This window comes from Solanum lycopersicum, chromosome 5 (genome assembly GCF_036512215.1).
Source record: "Solanum lycopersicum chromosome 5, SLM_r2.1".
NCBI lineage: Eukaryota > Viridiplantae > Streptophyta > Magnoliopsida > Solanales > Solanaceae > Solanum > Solanum lycopersicum.
This window is the reverse complement of record NC_090804.1, coordinates 66,238,573-66,258,219: the sequence shown is the minus strand read 5'-3', so window position 1 is coordinate 66,258,219 and position 19,647 is coordinate 66,238,573. Positions and strand designations below refer to the sequence as shown.

The following is a 19,647-nucleotide window of genomic DNA, read 5'->3' as shown; positions in this document are numbered from 1 at the left end:
CATATATTTTTGTTCCCCTCTCTCCCCTCTTCCAGACCTCGCTCGCTACTCTCCCAAAACTCGCTCGCCACCTTCGCCTTTCTCACTTATACAAACAAAATCGAAATGTATAAATTGCATTTCTGTTTGTATAAAGCGTGAGAAAATTGTATATAAACATGCAAGTATATATATTTTCGTCCTATACACTTATAATTATACAATAAAAATACTCCCCTGCCCAGTTTCTTTTGTCTTTCTCTCTTTCTCGTTTTATACAATTTTCAAATTGAATCTAATTTCTCTCCTTCTTGTTTTATACAATTTGCTTCAACTGTATATATATAACGAATTATTCAATTTCTATGTTTGCTATGAAGCACAATTATGCAAACATACAAATATAAATTTTTTATTTGATATACGTGAAAGATGCCCTTAATTCACTACAAATCAATTGTTAAAGTAGTGCATCCTAATTTGGTGATTCATTTTTTTATTATTTATGGCCACTCTTAGGTGTGACATCAACTTACGTTTAAAATGATTCTTTTTGTTATATATATATATATATATATAAAAATTCAAAATATTGTATAAGACTTTTTTAAAAACATAAAATAAAAATAATTATATTCTAGACTCAAATAAAATATTGAAATTGTCACATCAAAGATATTAGGTAACCAAAAAAAATTTGTTGATGATCCATTAAATAACAAAGAATGTTTGTACATGATATTTTATGTCGCCAACCGCAATCAATTAAAAATAGAAGCAACCTTATAGGCTTTCACTTACGCTTCTCTCTTAAAAATTATTTAGTTTTTAATAATAATAAAATTATTATAAATATTTATAAAAAAAACAAAAAATTATACCAACTGCTTATATAAATCAAAATCTACTTTATTTTTTTATTAAATTTTAACAGATACAATAATTCAAATAAATACCATAAATCAAAACCTTTTATATTTATTTTTAACTTTAAATCACGAAAATGCTTTCTATTGAATCAACCGTATAAAGACCTTACAAACGTACGCAATAACTGAAAAAGTAATAGATAACAATATACACATATGAAGTCAAATAAAATTGAGAAATTCATTCGAAAAAATATGTATATAACTAAAACAATTTATTTTATATATAGAGAGAGGGGTTGAATCTCGAATTTCTGCTTTCAGTTTATTTATTTTAATCTGAAATTTTTGGTGAAAATTCTAACTCGGTCACGAGCGAGGATTAATATAAAACTAACATTCCAAGCTATCAAAAATCACCCATCACTGTGCAGTGATATCATGGAGGAAGCAAGTGGGACAACAATGGCAAATAATATCTGCAATTACAAATAGGAAAAACCCATACCCATTTCACTATAATTGAATTAACAGAGGAAGCCATAGCTGAAAGAGAATTGAGCTTTTGCTGTTTAGCCCTTTTTTTTGAAATTTTCATGGCAACGACGTCGTTTCATCATCCACTTCTACCAAATGTGCACAATGATGATGAATTGGCTATTCATATTCCTAGTTCTGCACATCAAGTTAGTAATGGTCTCTTTCTTTTATAAAATACTCTTTTTGGGTTTTTAGATTCATACTTAGATTATATTCATAAATGTATGATATGTTATTATTATTGGTCAAACACGTGGAAATTCTTTGAGTGTCGATGAGATTCGACCTGCTCTGATATCATATTGAAATGTGTGACTATCTAATCTAAAAGCTTAAGCTGTTAAACAGAGCATACCTAATTAGTCAATGATATTTTTGAACAAGATGGGACGTAAAAAAGGGGTTCTATCAACTTGTTCGATCTAGGATAATAAGCTAATGAGTTTGATCTTACTTCACCGTTTGAGAAAGGAAAGAAGATTTCTATCTCCAAGTTTAACTCAGACGTAGCTCCCTTTAATTCCAAGTTGGATTGGATAAGGTGATTTATGATAGTAAATTTATTGTAGGCTTAATTATGAGATATTTTACCTTAACGAGTTTGATGCTTTAATTAGACCCCTAATGATGTAAATGAGTAAGCAAGATTAATGTCTTCTTTTCTGCATAACACACTCATGTTTCTGTGAGGTTAATTTCAAATGCACCTTTTTTGTATGACAAGTCTTGTGATTAGAGGTGGAGCGAGGATTTTCGATATATAGTTTCTGAATCAGAATATTTTTTGCTTCCTTGGTTCTGGATAGATTAGTTATACATATTGAAATACAGGCCTTGAGACAAAACTAATGAGTTCAATCCCAGTAGATTTAAATGGTGTGTGGTGAATCCCGAACTTGAGTCATAAAGTTCGAATCTTGATTCCACCTTTGCATCTCTGGATAACATTTCCATTCACTTTTATCCAGTTAATAAACTGCAAACCAAGTGATACACTTGTATAATTCATAGACATGGTGCAGTACCTACTAGTTACATAGATTGTAATGTTTTCATTCCCCGTGTGATTAATGTACAAGAATTGAGTTACCAAATATGAGGTAAAATAAGATTTTTGAGTTTGTCAGCAAAATTTCGTACTTTTGTTATCTTCAATCCTATTAAGATGTATATGAGCAGAAGAAAAAGGTGCCAAGAACATTACAATATGATATTTGCAAATTATGATTCTTGCGATAAATTGTCTGCTGATCTATAGTAGATTGTGATCATTTTACCTGTTGTGCAAGCTGCAGATTCATGGTTTCAGGTAGGAGTTGTTTTGAGCACTGGTATTAACAGTGCCTTTGCTCTCGGATATGCTGGCCTAATTATGGTTCCTCTAGGTTGGGTTGGTGGTGTGGTTGGTTTGATTTTATCATCAGCTATATCACTCTATGCTAGTACTCTTATTGCTAAGCTCCATGAATATGGAGGAAGGAGGCATATCAGATATAGAGACCTTGCGGGATTCATGTATGGTATGTGTTGCTGAAAACTTATCAAATACATAGAAGCTTCTTACGCTTCTTTTATGATTTATATGGTTTTGATTCCGTTGGTTTAGCTGAATGGGATTTTGTTTGCTACAGGACAGACAGCCTATTCACTTGTCTGGGCATCCCAGTATGCAAATCTTTTCTTGATAAATACTGGATATGTCATTTTGGGTGGACAAGCATTAAAGGTAATAGTAATATGCATTAGTACTTAGATTGATGTCCAAGCAGAATTATACATATGAATACGATTCCATTCAGATTCTTTTTGTTTTCTGATGGGATGATTCTGACAACTTGATCGCAGGCTTTCTATGTTCTCTTTAGGGATGACCATCAAATGAAATTGCCACACTTCATTGCAGTGGCTGGGTTGGCGTGTGTCCTTTTTGCCATTGCTATACCCCATTTGTCAGCTTTAAGGATTTGGCTGGGGTTTTCAACATTCTTCAGTCTAGTTTATATCTGTATAGTGATTGCTTTGTCTCTTAAAGACGGTGAGTCAAACGCAAATTTAAATTTTCAATATATGCATACTGTTAATCTAACTGATGGTACTTTCTGGTAATTATTCCTTCTTGCTATACATTATTGTTGAAAAGTAAAGTTGATTGTATCTTAGTGTATGAGTGTGGGGTTTGCCTGCTAGGTTCTCCCAATCCTCCAGTTAGGAGATTGATGAAAAACTGATTCTTGCTCCTAATTTTGGGTATCGAGGGGTAGGGGTATCTTGGTACCATTTGTCACACAATATTACATTATCTCTGATTATGCTTTTTTAAACATTTTTACGAAATATTAGTCCTCTTACACATAGCATCAGGGCTTGTTTTATAAATTAAGCAACCTGTCTGCATGAAATCATATTTGCCTGGAACTGAAAGCATAGCCTTGCACCCGCAGATTTTGCTTCCTCAAAGAGGAATGCCATCTTGGTTCATCCTTTCTGAATATCCTGAACTGCAGGTCTTGAGGCACCTCCTAGAGACTATAGCATTCCAGGAACCAAAAACAGTAAGACTTGGGCAACAATTGGTGCTGCTGCTAACCTTGTTTTTGCGTATAACACAGGAATGCTTCCCGAGATACAGGTAACTGACCTATAAATCGATAGACTTTATTTATGCATATTATCTTTTGCTCAGCAAGCCTGACTTATAATGAAATCAAAGTATCGAATTACGGCTCATGAGTTGATAATTGAAATTTGGTATGATATGTTTTGACTTCTATAATCAGCTGCAGGTGTCATCTCTCTACCTCCCAAGGTAGGGGTAAGGTCTGCATGTACTCTACCCTCCCCCGACCTCTCACTTGTGGGACTACACTAGCGATCTTCTTCTTGTTGTTGATCATTGTTTTTCAACTCTCGTAATCTCTTGTGTCTTTCATGTAGGCCACTGTGAGAGAACCAGTTGTCAATAACATGATAAAAGCCCTTAACTTTCAGTTCACTTTAGGAGTTATTCCAATGCATGCTGTTACGTACATTGGATATTGGGCTTATGGATCAAGTGCATCTTCCTATTTGCTGAACAATGTTAGTGGCCCAATTTGGTTGAAGGGAATGGCTAACATTGCTGCTTTCTTGCAATCTATCATCGCGTTGCATGTAATTACACCCTGCTCTGATCTTTTAGTCTTTATACAGCTATTTTCATGTTACATTATTTAAACAAGAAAAAAGGCTAGCCATATCTGGTATTTACACCAACACAATAGATTCACTAACATGCGTCTTTATATATAGAAATGTTATCAGTTAACTAATACCGATTCTCATCTCATCTTCTATTACTACTAACCATGGTAAAAAAAGGAAATGTAGTTTGGTGTAAACACCAGCTCCAGATAAGAAGGCAAGCCTTGGAGCAACGGTGTCTCCGTTTGACCTATAAGTCACCAGTTCAAGCCTTGGAGTTTGGTGTAAACACCAGGTGTCGTTAAGTTTTTTCTCCAGATAAGAAGGCAAGCCTTGGAGCAACGGTAAAGTTGTCTCTGTCTGACCTATAGGTCACCGGTTCAAGCCATGGGATCAACCACTTATGCTTGTGTCAAGATAATCTACCTACATCATATACCCTCTTGTGGCACGACTCCTCCCCAAACCCTGCATGAACTTGGGATGCTTCGTGCACTGGATTGCACTTGTTTAGTCCCTCTATAATATCTCTAATTTGCTTCTATTTATGATCCTAGATATTTGCGAGTCCGACATACGAGTTCTTGGATACCAAGTATGGAGTTACAGGAAGTGCACTGGCTTGTAAAAACTTGGCCTTCAGAATCATTGTTAGAGGTGGTTATATAGCCATTACAGCTTTCTTGTCTGCTCTTTTGCCTTTTTTGGGAGACTTCATGAACCTTGCTGGGGCTATCAGTACATTTCCACTCACATTTATACTTCCAAATCACATGTACATTGTTGCTAAGAGAAAAAAGTTGTCATTTTTAAAGAAGAGTTGGCATTGGCTCAATATTATTTTCTTTAGTTGCATAGCAGTTGCTGCATTTGTAGCTGCATTGAGATTCATCACAGTTGACTCCACAACATACCATGTATTTGCTGACTTATAATTTTATTTTTTTTCACTATTTGAGTGATAATTTACCCATCTTTTTTTTTTGGGGGGGGGGGGGGTCATTTATATGTAAATGTTAAATTATTCAGTTTTAATGAAGTGTATTCTTGATTATTATTTTTTTAAACTCTGAGAAAGGTGTACAAATATGTATACATTGATATGTGAAATAGCATTTGACTACTATTGAGTATTGTGATTTCTCCTTGTATTGTGTTTTAAGCATCATGACTTGATTCCATTGAGTAATTACAGTTAAATTGACGGTGCACAAAGCATTCTGTATTTATGCAATACAAATAAAAACTTACTTTGTAATGTGTTCAAATATTCAATTCGAAAAGACAAGTAAAATTTATAAAGGAATGGTTGATATATTTTGGATTTTTACACAAATAATCTAATCTATTCACTATTCATTTTTTCTAGTTGTTGCATGCCTTATTATACATGATAATATATGTTTTATACACATTCTCTATTAAAAAATTATTAATATAAGTGGTTCGATGGACAAATTCAGAAGTATTTAATTGCACGAATTGTCCTTTAAATAGGTTGATTTTTAATTTTGTCTTTATAATACGAACTTATACCTATCACACATAAAATCTTTAAAGGCGGAACTCATAACTTGTGAGATATTATGATATGAAATATATCATATCCCGTAAAAAAGATATTTCTCCGGAGCGATAAAAGTGCAAATGAGTTAGATTCCTCTTCTTCTCAATCCGGCCCAAATAAGTCAAGCCCAATGAATTAAAACAACTTGGGCCTCAAGCCCATCTCTTATTCGCTAAATATAAATTTCTCTCTTCTCCCTCGGCAATTAGGGTTTTAGGCTTCTCCATTATAGAGATTTTCTTCAGTTTGCAGCTTCAAAGTCGAAAATGGTGAAGGGACGCCAAGGAGAGCGTGTGAGGTATTGAATCATTTTCATTTGCAATTCCATTTTCATAAATTTCGCTTATAAAATCATATTTTCACTACTTTTTTTGCCTTTTTCTTCATCCAGACTCTATACAAGAGGAACAGTTCTCGGATACAAGAGGTAATATAACTAATTTAATGTTTCAGTATAATTGTAAACTGAAGTATTGAGTTTGCAGCTGATTGATTGATGGAATGTTGATTTGTGAATTAGGTCGAAGTCGAATCAGTATCCGAATACTTCATTGGTTCAGATCGAGGGAGTTAACACTAAGGAGGAAGTAGATTGGTACTTAGGGAAACGTATGGCTTATGTATACAAGGCAAAAACAAAGAAGAATAACTCACATTATCGCTGCATTTGGGGAAAAGTTTGTAGGCCTCATGGAAACAGTGGTGTTGTTAGAGCTAAGTTCAAGTCCAACTTGCCACCAAAGTCTATGGTACATTTCGACTACAATTGTTTGTAATTGAATTTATTTGCTTATCAGGTGGTGATTTTGTATTTATGATTGTGTTTCACTTTTGCAGGGGGCTAAGGTTAGAGTTTTCATGTACCCAAGCAACATATAAGGTACTATATTTTATTTAAATATTTGATATGACCAAAAAAATTTGTTTTTTTGATATGTTATGTGCTATACTCCATAGTGATTAATGTGTTATCTATAGTGATTAATGTGTTATGTAGGGTAGAAGGTTAGTATGTAGTCAAGTACTTAGGCTTACGTTTCTCAGAGTATTAGTTTTAGTTTGGTGTTGTTGTTAATAATATTTTTCTACATTTGCTTAAATTTTTGGACATAGATTAATGAATAAAGGATTGAGTTTGTGGTGATGGAAGTTCATTCATTTACACACCTATCTGGTGTCGTATAACCTGATGCCTCAAATTCTAACCCCAATAACCATATTTTTGGCAGTGCTTACCATATTTACTCACTGTGTGTGTGTTGTGTGTGTGTGGGGGGGGGGGGGTTACTAAACTAAAGATTATGTTGATGCTATGCCAAACATTTACTGTACTTCCCTTTTTCCTCCTTACAAGTTACATCATAAAGTGCATGAACTGAAGATCACTTGATCCTTCTTGTGTTACTTTGGAATAATCTCCTATTCTTTCGTTCCACATAACCAAAAATTACTTGGCAACTTAGCACTGTAGAGTCCTTTTGTGGCCTTTTAAGCAAACATCGATTACCTCTGTTTACCTGTGTCCATTCAGAAATTATGAGAAATCAGGAGGCAAGACATAGAAAGATGGTTATCTTTGCTGTATCGGATAAACTATAGGGTCTTCAATGTCATATGTTTCAACAAAATATTGTAAAGACTTCCATCCCCTCATGAAGCATGCAAAGAAAAATTTGCACAGAAGCTTTAAGCAGATGCTCACTTGTGAATCCTCTGTCTGGATAGTGTGGAAAAGGGATGGAAGGTGTTCTAGAGCTGTATTTGAATTTTGCTATCATCGTAGATTTAATGATATAGAAATTGCTTTCACCATTATCTTGCTACCGCATGTAGTATTTAACCTGTGCACTGGAATATTGTTTTTGAAGATGGATTTTCCTCTTACCCTTTATAGTGTATGAAGCTATGATTATCAGATATCCTAAATGTTTCAAAATGTCCTGTGATTGCCACGAGATGTTACCGTAAAATCAGACTTTTAACATGATGTTACACTGTTGCGACTGCTATTTACAATTCTCTTCCTGTATTCTTACCCGTTGACGCCTTTTTGAAGTAATCTGATTATGTATATTTACTCTTGCAGCAAGGTACCAAGTCGACGCATATGCTTGGATCCCCTACATTTGTCTATCATTAGTTATGAAGGATTTGAATCTTTTAAAGTAGTTGGACATAACTTGTTTTGGGCTATGTGGAATTACATTTCTATTCTATTTGTTTACCATGTACTTGGAAACACCAATGAGTTGAAACATCTGATTAGATGTCTAATTTTGTTCTTGGAGTTTCTACATACAATCATTTCGTTCTCTTTGTTCTTTAAATCTTCGATATATCCAGTTTTTAATTTTGCCTTTTTTGCAGAATGGTTTCCTCGGTTTAATGCCTTTCTCTAATATATTTCTTTTTCATTGTTGTTTTATTATGATTTACTTAAGTTGAGTAAATCCTCCTTACACACAATCCCCCACGTGTCCCATTTGTATGGAATTAAATTGTCTTACTTTTTGGAAGTTTGAAAAAATTTCTTTCTTAGGAAGGTGTCTCCTTTATCTAGTGTGGGATGATTAGACCAACGAACAAATGAAAAGATAGAAAGCTTGAAGAGCTAAGGAATGTTTGAAAAGTTTGAAGGTTTCCCTTTTACCGAGCGTCGAATGATTAGATCAACAAACAAATAAAAAGATAGAAAGGTTAAAGAGCTAACGAAAAGGAATAACGAACAAACAAATAAAAAGATAGAAAGGTTGAAGAGCTAACGAAAAGGAATAACGAATGTTCTACGAAAGTAGTTGCACGTGATTAAGTAACTAGGGCAAGATATAATCTCTAGTGCTTCAAATCAGAGCAACTTCATTATGCACAATTAGATGTGCATAACTCAATTTTAAAAAGTAAAATGATTTGGACACGTGTCCCTTATTCGTTGGTAAAAATCCCCGGTGATCATGTGAGCACAATGGTGCTTCAAATAGGTTGAGTGTGTACAAAAAATATCCTTCATCAACGCATGTATCAACTCACATTCCACATATAAATTACGTATTTTGCATGCAAACTAGGATCACTATACGACTAATCGATTAAATCCAATGTTTACTTTTTCCTTAACGATATATAGTATTTCTTTTGTTTTAATTAATCGATTTAACGATATAGTACTTTTTTTGTTTCAATTTGTTTGTTAGGGTTTTAAACTAACAAAAGACCTGACTTCCTTCTTCTCAATTTGGCCCAAATTAGTCGAAGCCCAAAAGATTATATTACTGGGCTACAAGCCCATTCCTCATTCGGTAAATACCAGCAGTCTAGGGTTTCAGTATTCTTCTCCAGTTTACAGCTCCAGAGTCGAAAATGGTGAAGGGACGCCAAGGAGAGCGTGTAAGGTACTGAATCATCTTCAATGACACTCTCATTTTCATAAAATTTGCTTGTGAAATCACATATTCACTACTTTTTTTGCTATTTTCTTCATCCAGACTCTACACTAGAGGAACGGTCCTTGGATACAAGAGGTACCGTAACTAGTTTATCGTCATTATCTAATTTTAAACTGAAATAGTTCTGAATAGAGCTGAACGAATATAAGGAAATCGAATTTGGCGCTGATTGATTGAATTTGAATTTGTGAATTAGGTCGAAGTCGAATCAGTATCCAAACACTTCATTGGTTCAGATCGAGGGAGTCAACACTAAGGAAGAAGTAGATTGGTACTTAGGGAAGCGTATGGCTTATGTATACAAGGCGAAAACTAAGAAGAACAACTCGCATTATCGTTGTATTTGGGGTAAAGTTTGTAGGCCTCATGGTAACAGTGGAGTTGTTAGAGCTAAATTCAAGTCCAATCTGCCACCAAAATCCATGGTACATTTCGACTACAATACATACTTGACTAATTTAATTGTGTGCTTGGTAAAGATGGATAGTATATAGTGTATTTTTATAGAGAAGTTTGTGGATTTATTTATTATCTTCCATTTTTGCAGGGAGCTAAGGTTAGAGTTTTCATGTACCCAAGCAATATATAAAGGTACTGTATTTTAGTTTAATTTTTTTTTGTATGCTATGGTCTATAGTTATTAATTGGTTACGTGGATTGCATTGCTTATATATATATATATATATTAGATTAATGAATGAAGGATTATTAGTTTGTGGTGATGGTGAAATAATGGATTTATAATTGGTCGAAGTATTTGTATGAGTTGCATACTTTTTGATCGACTCTTAACTTAAGATGGTTAATCAATGAGGTCGTTTGTTATGAGGAAACAAGGATAATATTCTCGCATTTTATCGTGCCTATGGTTAGGTTAGGGGTATTAGATAGAAGTTCATTTATTGACGTACCTAGCTGGTGTGACTGATTTGCTCAAAGTCCGTGCGGTACTCAACTACCTTTTAACATTTATGATATGCCAATTATCTAGTATGTTGCCTGTTTTTTATCCTTACTCCTGATAAGTGCATGAAAGAAAGGATTGTTTTATACGTCTTTCGCTCCTATGGAATAATTGCTAACCTTTCATTCTATATTAGTAAACCAATAAATAGGAAGGGGCTTATCACCATAGTGTCTTTTTGTAGGCTTTTGAATAAACATTGTTCAGCTCTGTTTTCTAGTGTCTGTTCGGAAGTTATGAAAAAACTAGGACCCACAACACCTGAAAAAGATCGTAATTAGCTACAGGGTCTTTATTGACGTTAGTTCCAACAAAAAATAGTGCCTACTTCCATCCCTTCAAGTAAGCACTTTTCTTGAATACCTGCACGGAAGCATTGACCGGATAGCTGACTGTGATCCTCTGCTTGGACAGTGTGGAAAGGGAAAGTGCTCTAAACAAAGCTATTTTTGACTTGTTATCATAATAGATATAATGTGATGTTGAAATTGCTTTTTCCATCATCTTGATACCACATGTAATGTTTAACCTGAGAAACTGCAAAATTAGTACCTTCAGATGGGTTTTATCAGATGATCTTTGGTTCAAAAATGTCCTGCTATTTGCCATATCACTACTCTGTAGAATCAGCCCGTTGTTACCTTGATGTTGCGGTTTTGTATCTGCTGACACTATTTGAAGGTAGTAACTGATAGTGCATATCTGTTGTTGCAGCAAGGTATTTAGTTGATGCTTACTTGGAGGCCCTACGTTTGTCTATCGAGGTCTTTAGTGGTGAAGGTTTTGAATCTTTAAAATATAGTTGACATAAATTGTTTCAAGTTTTTTTGGTATTTTTGTTTGTCATGTACTCTGAAATACCATGGTTTGAACATCTAATTAGATGTCTAATTTTATTCTTGGATTTTCATTTTGTCTTTGCTCTTAAATCTTATATGACTTTGACATGAACCATCTAACTTGAAAATCATTTGCCTGGTGATATTTCTGTTGTATCTCGTAATCATATGCCTGGTTTCTATAATTATTCCAACACATTTCAAGTCTCTTAGAGGTGTTCACTGGAAACGTATTCCACCATGGTACACAGCTATTTTTACCAAATGCATTTGATAAGCCAAAAGGCTGCATCTTTTCTAAGGTCCAATGTGGATTGCAGCTGGACTGGTGGTGCCTAAGAACAACACTTACATATGCATTTTGTGCTCATGATGATGTTGTGTTGTCTATACTTTTTTGCCCGGACTTCTTTACCACCATGTAAATTCTTTTTTCATTTGAACCGAGGGTGTATTGGAAATAGCCTCTCTACCTCCCTTAATGTATGAGTAAGTCTTGCATACGTTCTATTCGAGTAAGTTCCAATCTAGATTGCAGCTAGATGATGTTGTGTTGTCTATACTTAGATATGCATTTTTGTGCTCATGGTGATGTTGTGTTGTCGGTATTTTTTTACCTTGACTTCTTCACCATGTTAATTCTTCTTTTCCATTGAACCGACGGTCTATTGGAAATCGTCTCTCTGCCTCCCAGTAGGAGTAAGGTTTGCATACATTCTATCTTCGTAGACACTTGCGAGAGAATAAAACTGTTGGTGTTGTGCATACATAGATGAAATTGAGTTTGTCTGGCTGTGACAGTTGGTGTCTGTGTATGTACATTTATAGGCAATGCTAGTTTTTCTAGTAAGGGATGGGCAACATTAGCATATGTTTTATTATCTAATACTAAAAAATAAGGAGGCAACAATAGAAGTAGCATTTGTTTATTTACTACTAAAAATAAGAATGTGTAAGGGCTCTAGAAGAAATGTTGAGGAAATAGTATTTCGATAGTTTTTTAATTTTCTTGTTAAAGAGTGCGTTATGACTCGTGATAGTCAGGTGAAACTTGACTCTACGAATCTAAAGAAATAATGCATAGGACTGCACAAGCGTTATGTGAATTATTTTCAATTAGTTTTCTCGAAAGAAATCTTATTTTCAAGTTTGGTTTATTTTCATTAAAAGTAGATCTAGTTTTTTTTAAAAAAAAAAAAAAGAGTTGAATTTTAATCGTTGATCAAGTTGTCTAATAAATCACTACTATTTCCACACTATGTACCAACTTTTTCTCTTTTTTATTCACAAGACATTTTTCTTTGTTGACTAAGAAAATGCATGAAAATGACCTAATTTTTTTGATCATATTATATTTTTCCTTTCACATGACTACTCTATTTATCACCTCATTATGGAAGTATTTCTTTCCTTGACGACTAAAAAACATAAATTAATAATTTCACTTTAAAATTTCAGACCTTAATATATCTTTATTGATCATAATATTTTTACAGATTTTGCGTTCTTTTAAAAACTCTATATGATACGGATTAAAAGCCTAGTAGAGTTTAAATAACTCAAAATTTTCATTTCATTGATCATATTTCGAATTTAATATTTTAAGGGGTTTAAATCTAGCTAATTGTTAATATCTTGTACTATTTCTATGTAGTTTGCAAACGAGGAACGAGGGTTGAGAATATGAGGTCTCATGCTTACATACCAATAAAAGTAATACTAGGTGATTTCTAAAAGGAAAAAATCATATAAATTGATACATTTTAATAAATAATTATTGATTTTAACAATATTTTTTATTTATTATTATTTATAGCAGTACTATGTTAAATATGTCATATGTATTAAAAGTGAATTATGTGTGCAATATATATGAATTATAATTGTTTTTGAAAATGTTTGTTTGGTAAAATTTAACATATTGTATTATAAGTAAATTAAAATGTGTGTGAAATGAATTTTATCATTAAAATTTATATTATACGTGAATAAAAAATTATTTTTTGTAATATAAATTAAATTTGTATTATGAATGAATTAAAAGTGATTAAGTGAAAAAAATATTATTATTATAAATGGTAAATATTTTATTATTATAATATATATATATATATAAATTTTCCATAAAAAGGAAAAATGCGAAAATGCCAACTAAAAATGAACCACTACCACAAAAGCCAGCAAGGATGTTAATTATTTATTAGTATACTTTAAAAAACGAAGATATTTATAAATAATAAAATAATAATTTGTCTACTTTACTTTTTGTGTTAACTACGCATAATATTATTAAAATTATTTTTAACAGTAAAATTCTCCCAGACACATGTAAATTGGCCGGCTTACACGAAAAATGTTCAAAAAACAAAAAACATTGAATTTAATATTACAAATTACAATATTAAAGATACCTTAATATAAAAGTCAAACAAAGTGCACCATTTTACATTCATATACAAGTTTACCAAAATTCCACTTTTATCATCACTAAAATTCCAATTTTAAGCAAATGAAATTGACCTTTCATCAATCTCCTCTAATTGATCATTTCTTACTTTATATTAATTTCGTGAAAAAAGTATTATAAAAGACTTATATATTAAACGTATAAAGTATCATCTATAGATTCAGACATAGTCTATGAATAATAATATAAATATTTATGTACTATTCCTTGTTACGAATGAAAAAGACTAGGTTAACCTAAAGATAGTTGTTAATCCTAACGAATGTAGGAGGCTAGGTTAATAGAAAGATAGTTATTGATAAAATTTAATAACTTAGAAATAAATATCAAATACATATATTAAAAACATTATTAATTATACCTCTAATATTATTAATATAATAACAGCAACAAGCCACAATATAAACTATTTCTGAAGAATCCTCGAGTAACAAACATTAAAACATATAACAATAAAAAAAAAATATATATAAAAACAGCATAACATACCAAAAAATAAGCAACGACTATAACAAACTCACGTAATAACTAAAAAACAGTTATAAAAATCCATAAATTTTAATTTTACTATCATCCTAGACTCCTAGTCCCTATTTTTGAACTTCTATTTCTTACCCCTATTATTCCACAAAAAGAAAAATTCAAAGAAACAAATAAAAGAATCCAACTAAAAGTTGAACTCTTTTTTTCTTTTTTTATGTAAAATTAAAACAAATTAATTTTATTTAATTCACTAAAAAAAAAAGACTAATAGCACTACTCAAACACTTTCTTTCTCCCACGCGTTTACCCCACCCCCCACCCCCACCCTTTCTCTCTGCAAATTCGTCGGTCGTCTTTCTCAAAACTCCATTTTTCATTCCTCAAAAACCTCTCTCTTTTATCTTTCTATATTTGCTCCAAAAAAATTTCCAATTTTTTTTAGTTTTGTTAGTTCAGTATAAGTAAAAGTTGCTGCAAATTTACTCTTTTTTTTTGAATTTTTTTTTTTTGGTGTTGAATTGAATTGATTGTTGCTGAAGAAATTGAATCAGATCCAATTAATGGTGTCAAAATTACATTTTGTTTACTCATTTTCTACTCATAGAAGATCCATTCTCCTTTCTCCTTTATAATTTTCTAGTTTTTTTTGTTTTTTTTTTAACTTTAGTACTCGAAATTCTTGATTTTTGATATTTGGTTTTGGGTTTATTTGGTTCTATAGAGTATTTCCTTTGTGGGTTTTGTTGTTTGTGAGATTTAGGGTTGTGGGTATTGAATAGATCAGTTTATAATGTCGGCAATGAAGAGTTCAGGTCAATTCTTTACAATTGGGCTAGTAACAGCTTGGTATTCATCAAACATTGGGGTTTTGTTACTGAACAAGTATTTGTTAAGCAATTATGGGTTTAAATACCCAATTTTTCTTACTATGTGTCATATGACTGCTTGTTCTTTACTGAGTTATATAGCTATTGCTTGGATGAAAATGGTACCAATGCAGACTATAAGATCTAGGGTTCAGTTTATGAAGATCTCTGCTTTGAGTCTTATTTTTTGTACATCTGTTGTTAGTGGCAATATCTCACTTAGGTATTTGCCAGTATCTTTTAATCAGGCTATAGGTGCTACTACACCTTTCTTTACTGCTGTATTTGCTTACTTGATGACATTCAAGAGGGAGGCATGGTTGACTTATGTCACTCTAATTCCTGTTGTCACCGGGGTTATCATCGCCAGTGGGGTATGCCCGTTTTATATTTTGTTAAATTTGTATGTAGTTGAATTGTGGTTATTGTCTAATGATAATGATACTTCATTGAAATTGTAGTTGTTTTGCGGTACTATGTCTAATGCTTTTGATCTGTTTTTGGTTAAGTTCAATCAACTAGGCTTTGAATTCGTGATCTTTTAATATAATTGTCTGAAACTTTGGGAATCATAGTGGTGATTCGGCCTAGTGGTCAATGTTGCTGGTTCAAATTCTAGTAGAGACAAAAGAGCACTAGGTGATTTCTTTTCCATCTTTCCTAGTGGACAGAGTTACCCCTTAGATGTTGCTTGTGTGGGAAATATCTCTTGTAATTAGTCACGGTGCGTCAAAGTTGATCTAGGCACCACAGTCATAATAAAAATAAATAAATCATAGTGGTGATTCGGTTGCATGCACCAGCTTCTTAGCTCAATAGAGTGGTTATAAAAAACAATCATACTGGCGATTCGGCTGCATACCACCAGGTGCTTAGCTCAGTAAAGTCTGGCTATTTATTCAGTGGGGCTTCAGTGTATTTGGAATGTGGCAAAAGGAAAATCTTCTGATTTAGGCTTATAACAAGGACTGCATCAATATTCTACATGAACAAGTTTATGAGCATTTTTGTTTAGTAATCTAATATGTGGAAGAAAATCTGTCATGTCTACTTTAGAAGCTGATAATTTCTATTGCAATTTGTTTTCCTTCTTGTTGTTTGTTTCCTTCTTTCTTTTAGGGAGTCGAGTGTTGGAATTGGTAGAATATACAAGAGTGGGGGATCTTTGTGTTAGCTGTGAAGAAATACAATGAATCCTCCTAGTTATTTCATGATCAAGGGTGTAATACTTGTTTGTAGAACTGGTCCTTCTATATATTGTTAACATAATATGGTTAGCTAATTATCATTATGATGAATGAACCTGCTAAAAGAGAAGTGATTAGTATTTATTTCCTTGTTATATGATTGAGAGCAAGTTCTTTCTTCAGATTGTAGATTTAATAGTCGCACAATGTTTATGGCGTTAAAGAAGTATCTTCTGAGCTAGGATTGCATCAATATTCTATATGACTAAATTGTAGCAGTTTGCTTCTTCAAAAACTGTATTAGCACATTCATTTTATTTGCACAATGCTGATGGAGAAATTTATTTGTGTCTGATTCATTTCCATATATCCTCTCAGGGTGAACCAAGTTTTCATCTATTTGGATTCATAATTTGTATCGGTGCAACAGCTGCAAGAGCACTCAAGTCAGTGCTTCAGGGGATTTTGCTATCTTCTGAAGGGTAATTACTGCACATATAAATATGTACTTTACATACTAGTGAATCCGTAGCCTAGTTTTGTGTTTTTTTGATGTGAATATATTGGGCCTAGGATATATGAATGCTGAAATGTTTCTTTTTGAATAAAGGGAGAAGCTGAATTCCATGAACCTTCTTCTCTATATGGCTCCCATAGCAGTTGTATTTCTATTACCGGCAACACTTGTGATGGAAGAAAATGTAGTTGGCATCACACTGGCACTTGCAAGAGATGATAGTAGAATCATCTGGCTTTTGCTATTCAATTCTGCGCTGGCATATTTTGTAAATCTGACCAACTTTCTGGTGACAAAACACACCAGTGCCCTGACTCTTCAGGTATTCCTCCTCATTTACTAGTCAGATTTCTTTTTATATGAATAAGTCTTTAGTTTTGTCACTTGTCAGAAAAGATTGAGTGTTGCTCTTTGAATTCTTAGATCATAGCTGCAATCTGATTAAGAAATTATGTTGATTGTTATGATCTTTGATCTATGAATTTCATGATAACTCCACAAATTATGCGTGGACTGGAGCTACTTACTCAGAAATCTTGTCTCTTCTTTGCTTCATTAAATATAGCTTGGCTTAGTTTGATCATATTATTTACTGGGAGGCACTTTCATAGTTTCATTGTCTTTCTTGCTCTTGAGATTCTAACTTCTGATAAACATCAAAATTTCGTATTCCGTATTGTTGGAGAGATTCTGTACCCCTAGTGAACAGTCTGCATGGATGTTCTGTTAGGATCGAATCCCCACACACACACTTGATGAATGAAGAACACAAGAACTTTCAAGAGAAAAAGATGAGAGATCTAGAGAGAGAAAGAGAGAAATTAATATTTCGTGGTAACACCCCGTGAGTAAACTTCCACGGCGGTGGGGTATATATATTAATTATTCAGAGTATTTTTGAACCGCGTAAACATTAATATATGACAGTACATCAAATATTAATCAGGCTCCACAACCTAACATGTTCGATGTTTTCATCTATGATTTCTATTTGATGTTTACTTATTCTTTCTGACATTTAGTTACCAAGAGTTTGTTGTTTCAAATATTTGGATTCCATCTCTATGCTGTTTTATATTTGTTGCAGAATTTTATGTGCAAATGCTGTTTTTAATTGAATCATACTTTTAAAAATTTATACAAAACCACAAGTGAAGGATAAAGATTATAGGGGTGGTGCTGGCCTGATGGTCACCCACTTGAAATTTGAACAGAATTAGGAGTGTACTCAAGCGCAGTTCCTAGACCACTTAAACCCGTTATTGGACTAGATATGATAAGGACTAAAATTAAAATTGGGATAGAGAGATGATAATACGAGATAATTGGTTTCCTAGACCACGTACAATTCTTCTATTCATTTTATGAGAGGGCAAGAGATCAGGAAAAATCATTTTCTTCTATTCATTTTATGAGAGGAGAAGAGATATTGATTTCTCGGTAATACCTGGATGGTCCATAGTTATATCTTCCCCTTCAGTTATTGTGTTCTGTGATTCTCTGCTTTTACCTTTTACCTTTTGGCTAAGGAGGAATGTACCTTTTGCTTTATCTCTTCCATAGATTGTTTGTCCTTGTAACAAAAATTGCTTGCACTACAGGTCCTGGGAAACGCAAAAGGAGCTGTAGCTGTAGTCATCTCAATCTTAATATTTAGAAACCCGGTGTCAGTTACAGGGATGCTTGGCTATGCACTTACAGTTTTTGGAGTCATACTCTATAGTGAAGCGAAGAAACGTAGTAAATGAGGCATTGAAAGTTTTCCACTTGCGACTTCTGAAATTAATTGTTTGTTGAAGAAATGATTCACTTTCACGAGGCAAGTCGCGGATCATGCTCTTGCATTTTGCCCTGAAAAACCTGTGAAACAGCAGGCTTTCATCTGTGAGACAGGAATAGGCTGCTGATGGAATAGCAAGTCTTAAGAAGTGACTTGATTTGTCTATCTTTTTGTCTTTTTATTCTTTCAGAAAAGATTGTAAAATTGAGACTACACACAATATGTCACTATAGTTGTCAAATTGATTTATTAATGAAAAAGGATATCAATATTAGAAATTTATAAATGGATTCTTTTGTTTGAGGAAAATATTTTATCATTCAATAAAGGATCCAAAGATGAAATGTTTGGAGGACCATTGGTTATAAGTCCCACTTGAGTCCTAAAGTACTATAATTCAACATGGAGATGTCATTATTGGTATCAACCAATATTCTTCTGTGATATTCTTAGACTCAAAAAATTGAGATTATTTTATCATTCATAGGGAGTTGGGGTCAGTACATGAAATCTCATCATTTTCGTACGTATTTTTGGATATTTAAGCGGCCATTTTATAGGAATTATGTGTTTTTTTCTGTTTTCGTTTTCATGTCTGTTAGCTTAAAAATATTTTGATGATATGGCTTTCGGATGATTTTTTTTTACAATACTTTCTGTAGGGAGTTGGGGGAATAGTATGTGAAGTTTGACAATTTTTTGCACGTATTTTAGGTAAAACGAATTTTTGATTCTTCATTTGTATTAGCCTATGGATCCAGTCCCTCAGAGCATTTAAAAAAAATTCTTTAAAAACATTTGAGGACCTTCGTAATGAGTTGGGAAGCGTTATATACAGTCTCACCATTTTATCAGGCATAATTTTCACATTCACGTGATTTTTTTATTTTTCGTGCGTATTGGTCCATGGATCTGGCGCCTCGAAGCACTCAAATTTTTTTCAGAATTTTTTTCTATGACGAACTC

The 19,647-nt window shown here is 33.0% G+C and overlaps 4 protein-coding genes across 7 annotated transcripts; all 4 read left to right on the top strand.

The window, feature by feature from the left end:
* The first annotated feature begins 1,266 nt into the window (after positions 1–1,266).
* Positions 1,267–5,707, top strand: ProT3 (proline transporter 3). Of its 3 annotated transcripts, NM_001247065.1 has the most exon segments (8): positions 1,426–1,442; positions 1,445–1,544; positions 2,684–2,908; positions 3,020–3,114; positions 3,234–3,423; positions 3,893–4,017; positions 4,323–4,538; positions 5,126–5,632. In NM_001247065.1, coding segments are annotated over 7 exon segments (1,329 nt in total). In that variant the 5' UTR covers positions 1,426–1,442; the 3' UTR covers positions 5,504–5,632.
* Positions 5,708–6,342: 635 nt separating this feature from the next.
* LOC104647572 (60S ribosomal protein L35a-3) lies at positions 6,343–8,462 on the top strand. Its single transcript, NM_001320098.1, has 5 exons — positions 6,343–6,433; positions 6,527–6,562; positions 6,656–6,884; positions 6,973–7,015; positions 8,222–8,462. Exons 1-4 carry the CDS (start codon positions 6,402–6,404, stop codon positions 7,012–7,014), a joined length of 339 nt encoding a protein of 112 aa, NP_001307027.1. The 5' UTR covers positions 6,343–6,401; the 3' UTR covers position 7,015; positions 8,222–8,462.
* A 905-nt stretch (positions 8,463–9,367) lies between these two features.
* On the top strand, positions 9,368–13,277 carry LOC101253490 (large ribosomal subunit protein eL33y). 2 transcript variants are annotated; one of them, XM_069298387.1, is made up of 5 exons: positions 9,368–9,524; positions 9,618–9,653; positions 9,775–10,003; positions 10,126–10,169; positions 13,036–13,277. In XM_069298387.1, the coding sequence occupies exons 1-4, from the start codon at positions 9,493–9,495 to the stop codon at positions 10,165–10,167; spliced, it is 339 nt and encodes a 112-aa protein (XP_069154488.1). In that variant the 5' UTR covers positions 9,368–9,492; the 3' UTR covers positions 10,168–10,169; positions 13,036–13,277. The 2 variants fall into 2 exon arrangements, with proteins under 2 accessions (XP_069154488.1, XP_004239927.1); XM_004239879.5 differs by lacking the exon at positions 13,036–13,277 and adding an exon at positions 11,257–11,455.
* A 1,323-nt stretch (positions 13,278–14,600) lies between these two features.
* Positions 14,601–18,990, top strand: LOC101250019 (nucleotide-sugar transporter family protein). The gene is given in 4 exon segments (NM_001320097.1): positions 14,601–15,571; positions 16,763–16,866; positions 16,995–17,223; positions 18,503–18,990. Coding segments are annotated over 4 exon segments (930 nt in total). The 5' UTR covers positions 14,601–15,121; the 3' UTR covers positions 18,650–18,990.
* The last annotated feature ends 657 nt before the right edge of the window (positions 18,991–19,647 follow it).

Excerpts from the sequence above, each read along its gene's own strand:
- LOC104647572 (NM_001320098.1), top strand. The coding sequence starts at position 6,402 with ATGGTGAAGGGACGCCAAGGAGAGCGTGTGAG. Across the intron at positions 6,434-6,526 it reads CGCCAAGGAGAGCGTGTGAG|ACTCTATACAAGAGGAACAG; the intron begins GTATTGAATCAT and ends TTCTTCATCCAG. Across the intron at positions 6,563-6,655 it reads ACAGTTCTCGGATACAAGAG|GTCGAAGTCGAATCAGTATC; the intron begins GTAATATAACTA and ends TTTGTGAATTAG.
- ProT3 (XM_010322988.4), top strand. The coding sequence starts at position 2,761 with ATGGTTCCTCTAGGTTGGGTTGGTGGTGTGGTTGGTTTGATTTTATCA. Across the intron at positions 3,424-3,892 it reads TGCTTTGTCTCTTAAAGACG|GTCTTGAGGCACCTCCTAGA; the intron begins GTGAGTCAAACG and ends CCTGAACTGCAG. Across the intron at positions 4,018-4,322 it reads GAATGCTTCCCGAGATACAG|GCCACTGTGAGAGAACCAGT; the intron begins GTAACTGACCTA and ends TCTTTCATGTAG.
- LOC101253490 (XM_069298387.1), top strand. The coding sequence starts at position 9,493 with ATGGTGAAGGGACGCCAAGGAGAGCGTGTAAG. Across the intron at positions 9,654-9,774 it reads ACGGTCCTTGGATACAAGAG|GTCGAAGTCGAATCAGTATC; the intron begins GTACCGTAACTA and ends TTTGTGAATTAG. Across the intron at positions 10,004-10,125 it reads ATCTGCCACCAAAATCCATG|GGAGCTAAGGTTAGAGTTTT; the intron begins GTACATTTCGAC and ends CCATTTTTGCAG.